The sequence below is a fragment of the Perca flavescens genome, chromosome 17 (genome assembly GCF_004354835.1).
Source record: "Perca flavescens isolate YP-PL-M2 chromosome 17, PFLA_1.0, whole genome shotgun sequence".
In the NCBI taxonomy this organism is placed as follows: domain Eukaryota; kingdom Metazoa; phylum Chordata; class Actinopteri; order Perciformes; family Percidae; genus Perca; species Perca flavescens.
This window is the reverse complement of record NC_041347.1, coordinates 24,401,373-24,406,705: the sequence shown is the minus strand read 5'-3', so window position 1 is coordinate 24,406,705 and position 5,333 is coordinate 24,401,373. Positions and strand designations below refer to the sequence as shown.

The 5,333-nt window shown below is 41.6% G+C and overlaps 1 protein-coding gene across 1 annotated transcript; it reads right to left on the bottom strand.

Annotated features, from left to right (window-relative positions):
- Positions 1–806: 806 nt before the first annotated feature.
- six3a (SIX homeobox 3a) lies at positions 807–3,515 on the bottom strand. Its single transcript, XM_028603965.1, has 2 exons — positions 2,824–3,515; positions 807–1,006 (listed from the first exon to the last, which is right to left on the bottom strand). The coding sequence occupies exons 1-2, from the start codon at positions 3,513–3,515 to the stop codon at positions 814–816; spliced, it is 885 nt and encodes a 294-aa protein (XP_028459766.1). The 3' UTR covers positions 807–813.
- Positions 3,516–5,333: the final 1,818 nt, after the last annotated feature.

Sequence of the window (5,333 nt, the reverse complement as noted above, 5' to 3'; positions counted from 1 at the left end):
CTTCAGTTGTAAGTTTTGACAAATATTTTATGTAGGAACACCAAGTCAAGAAAAGTGAGGAAGGGATAGAAAAGAGGATGAGACGGGGGAGAGCAATAATTATGTACAAGCATATTTCTACACGTATATTACAGACCGGGAGAATGATCGCATTATTTGAGATATACATAATTCAATATAAAATTTTGAAAATAAAAATAAAAATCTTATACAGTCATGACGATTCCGTTCGACATTTTTTTTTTTTTTACCATGTACCCCACACAGGCAGTGACAGAAGTGTATTTAAAAAGGTGCTTACGACTTAAAATGATTGTCTGATGAACACAAAGTAAAAACAGGATTGCATCTTGTCTGCATAGCGGCTGCTTCGCCGTCATTATCATCACCATCATCATCAGCACAAAAAACGGAGATGAGGAAAAAAAGAATAGCGACGAACACCAAGACGATCTGTTTTTATTCCCTCTGATCGATGTTCCTGATGGAAAATCTTGCATTCAGGTTATTCTCCCTGATTACAAAATAAAAAATAAAATGACATCATGCAAGTAGTTTAGTAGTAGTGGTGGTGGTGGTGGTGTGGGGGGTATGGAGAGGAGGGGGAGGCGTGGGTCCTTTGAAAGCGCTTTTTAATAAAAAAAAAAAAAAAAAAAACGACGTGCTTTTATCTCTTTTTATTTTAATATTTATATCAATCGGTCCTTTTTTCATCCGCGATATTTCACAAGTCTTTTTTTCTTCCTCTCAGGTCCATTTTCCCTGTAAATATTTCTCTTTTTCTTTGTTTATGTGTGTGTTTTTTTCTCCGTATCATACATCGCACTCCGAGTCGCTGGATGTGACGGACAGGATGGACGTCCCAGTATCAACTCTCTCTGTCATACTGGAAACGCTGGTGGTCGGACTGGCCGCGGTTGAAGGCGACTCTGCCGAGCTGTGAGGGGTGAGGCCGGCCTCTGACAGGGACCTCATACCGCTCGGTCCTATTGCTTGGTGTTGGAGCCTGGAGAAGAAAAGAAGCGAGGAGGGGAGGGAAAAAAGAAGGAAAAAAATGAGTGAAATAGCAATTAGACCTGAGAATGTCCCCCTTCCCCTCCTCCTCCTGCAAAATAGGGGTTCCAACTCGCCTTTCTTTCCCCCTGCCGGCCCCAGCCATGCATGCATGCTTTTATCAAATGCAGCTTTCAGGGGACAAAACACAGCACCATTTAGACTACCAAATGTTGGAAGAAATGTGATGGTTTTTTTTGTTTGTTTTTTCTACAAAAGTAGGCATTGTCAACTTGCAAGTCAGCAATCTGGGATTTAAATTACGTATTATATCACTGCAAAAAAAAGAAGCTTTAAATACAACTTGATGTCTTTTATAAAAGCAGTTTGATGGCATTCTTTACAGCAACAGTCTGTAGCTATTCTGTTTTTATTCTGCTTGTAGCAGCATGCTCTCTACATTTATTATTTTTCTTCAGTATTGCAGAGTTTTATTATTCTTATTAAGCCCAATGACTCTGCAGTTTCATAAGCAAAGTATTATTATTTGTTCAAATAAAATATAGGCCTTGATTCAAACGCAAAATGTCGTGAGGCTTTGACACAGATGTATTTCAGTCTGATGGAAGTAGAAGTGCATGAATGAGTGACGTCGAGATCCAGGTTACTCCAATCATCCTAAATGTTTATCTCCAATCCACTCATGATAATAACTCCATCACAGCGAGATAATATCAGACTGGAAATATATCTATTCATTTAGCAAAAAGATTAGAATAGTGTTCATATGGCTTAGTACTCGCCGAGGTATTTTCTAATTAATTATAGCATTTCAATGGAATGATACCACACTTAATGTTATGAATACAGCCTCTTCAAATGCTTTTGTATACGCATGCTTATTTTAGTCAAGTAATATAAATAATATCTCTATTATCCTTTGAGATAATCTTCTTGACCAATACTAAGTACCATGTGATGTTAAAATGATAAATGCACTATGGTAGGCTACATGATAAATTTAGCTATTTACGCTTTGTAGCTTTAATAAATCATAACATAGCTTAGGTAGCAAACACAATAATGTTTGAAATTATTTGCAAAACATGACAAGTTTAAATTTATTTTAAAAGTGTAAATAAAACAATTTGACTTCTGGCTAAGGAAATATTAAGACGTATCCAGCCCTGTTTATTTTTTACCTTTTACTTTTACTGATTACAAATAAGAGTTGTTTACACTATCATGAAAATCATTTAAATAATGGTTATGCTATACTATAAGTGAAGTCCAGTAATGTTTTATATTTATAATGTCAGCAGTCTTTGTCATGTATTACAATGCTTTCACTCTTACGTAAAACATAAACAAGCTGTTTCTATTTTTTTTAAACTGCGCAATAATCTCCTCGTCGGTATAACAGGATTATTGTTTGTGATTATATTATTATTATTATTTTATTATTATTCAGAGTTATCTGAACACTAAACTTGGGTTTTAACTGTAATAGTGTTTTGTTCTGTTCTTATAATTCCACATTCTGTTCAAAATAACCGCAACGTTAATTTACATATCTGGCGAAAATATTTTTAAAAGCTCTTCTAAATGAAAAACAAAAACATCTTGTATTTTTAAAAGACAGTTTAAGATATTCACAACAGCATAAATAGTGTTGTCGATGTCCATCCTGAATTCAATTCCTAGACAGTCTTTTTCCGTAAACATGACGACATGTTTAGTAAAATCTCCTCTTTGTCTTTTCAATGTATGCATTTTACACACGCTTTTGTACATTGCTGTGTTTTGACAGTAAGGACAGAAATCACCAACCTGTTTTTTGCTGCCGCGGCTCTGTCTCGTTGCCTCCGGTTTTTAAACCAGTTTCCGACCTGTGTAGGAGTGAGTCCAGTGGCTTGAGCCAGTTCCCTTTTCTTGCTGGGGTTTGGATATGGGTCCTGAAGGTACCACTCCCTCAGCAGGCTCCGCGTCCGCTCTTTGAAACAGTGCGTCTTCTGCTCGCCGTCCCAGATGGTCCGAGGCAGCGGAAACTTCTTCCGCACCCGGTACTTATCGACCGGTCCGAGGGGACGACCGCGGAGCTTCTCGGCCTCCTGATAGTGCGCTTCCAGCCACATGGCCTGCAGTTTGCCGTGCGAGTCCTTGGTGAACTTGTGGTTCTCCAGGATGTGGTACAGGTCTCTGAAATTCCCCGTGTGGAACGCCACCACGGCCCGGGCGCGCAGGATGGACTCATGCTTGTTGATCGCCTCGCACGCTCCCGGAGCCACAGGCAGGGACCAGAGGAAGCGGCCCAGCCGTTCGATGTCCCCGGTCTCCTCCAGCGTCTCACAGACGCTCGCCACCTGCTCCGGGGAAAAGTTGAGGGTCGGTAGCTGAAACATGGACAAGTCTTCTGGAGACCTGGTGGTGGGAGCGCTGTTCGCCAGGAGAACAGGGCGATCAGCGAAGTTTGGCAGGAAGAAATGGGAGGGATAAAGCTCTAAAGGGGATCTGAAAACCATGGAAATGACCTGATAGAGAAAGAAATTTATCAAGAAAAAGGAAAAACCGAAAAAATACGGCCAGTAAAAAAGATTGAATGATTCAATGGCTATCGCCTAATGACACCAGCCTCATAATATCTCCCCCCTAAATCCGCCGTTGAGTGTAGCATTGAAACATTTTGTTTCCCTTTTCTATTGGTCTTCTTGGTGTCGTTGTAGCGTTGTCATGGCAGCCCTGCCAATCACTGTCAAGCGTGCCAATCATTAGCCAGTACGTAGCGCGAGGCTTTCACCACTTGTGCAGCACGCACGGGGGGTTATCAGAGTCTCCGATCTCCACAGCAACCCTCCCACCGCACCGCGCGCATCAGGCACAAGCCAATGCTCGCCTATCTGCTGAATGGAATGAGCAATTAGAAGGTGGAATATTATTGCGATCTTAACGAGGCTCGTTAAAGCTAAAGAAGATATGTAGACTGGAGATGCTTAGCAGAGACGAAGAGGGAGGGAGGGAGGGAGGCAGAGGGAGCTTTAAAAGGGTGACAAATGGACAACCAATGACTGCAACTCCGGAATACACGTTTTGAAGCGAGTCAATTTGCACATTATTTTCGTACAGTTTTTCCTGTACCTCTACTTTTTAAAAAAATCTTTTTTATCACTCCATTCATTTTTGTGTGAAGGAATTGAAAGGCGTTAGAGTCGTCTGCGTATTTCCTTTTCATATGTTATCACTTTCCATTTTCTTGTTTTTTAAAAGATCAAAATATGACACAATCTTATAAGCTTTTGGCTTTTGCCTTGGATCCGTCGATGATTTAAAAAAAAAATTGCATGACTTTACTCGGGCTCGCTGGTGTGTGTGGTCACTTTGTGTGTGGTGGGTGCTGGTCCGGTGTAGGCTGCAGTGTGATGCCGCTCCCCCTCCTGCTGTCCCCGGCCTTTGCTCCGGGACGCTGGGCGTAGCCCTGGCCCCAGCCCTGGCCCCCTGTCCGCTGTCTCCTCCATCCAACACAATTTATTGTTCCAAATGAATATCGATGCGCAGCGTTGTGTTGATTAAACAAGATCATAGCGTTTCAGTTCGAAAACTAATTTGCCAATGGCATGACCCTTTTAATGCCACCAGTTTATCACGAGGTTTCTGATAGTCCAGCTCTCTAATTAATACCATTAGTATTGGAGTTACAATCAAATGGCAACATGAAAGCTTATGGGGACATAAAAGCAGTTTTCATGTATTTGATCTAGTGGTAAGGACATGATCAATGTCCACATTCAGTCACAGGATTCGGCTTACAGCAGTAGCCGCGGCGGTGTGATTTTCATGTTTATGGCTAAAACGGCTTCATATTTAGACAAGGCTTATAGGGTGTTAAAATAGTGTGAGTTCACTCTAACACGAACAGTGCTCACATTGTGAAAGCACCATGTACAAGGCGTAGCATCTAGACTCCGCTTAATCCGCCCTCAATAAAGCTGACATAATGATCCTAAGCCGCCTTTCTACAAAATCATTCAGGAATTCAAAACTTTTCCTTCCCTCCCTCCCTCAGATTTGCACATTCTCCGGGGCTGGCCAGATAGACCACCGACTTCAAGCTTGGAGGGACAGTGAGTAGACCAGCTCGACATGCATGCACAGTCAGTGCTTACTCTTTATGTTCACCGTTTCACCTTAACTGACATACTTTAACAACTGCAGGTGCGAGCGTGCAATTACGCACGTTTGCGCACTTTTACGCATGTTTGTTTTGGGCAAAAGGGTACTTTAATTTCTGCAGGCACATGGGTGCATGCGTGTTGTGCTAGTGTCTGGAGGTGTATGTGATACAG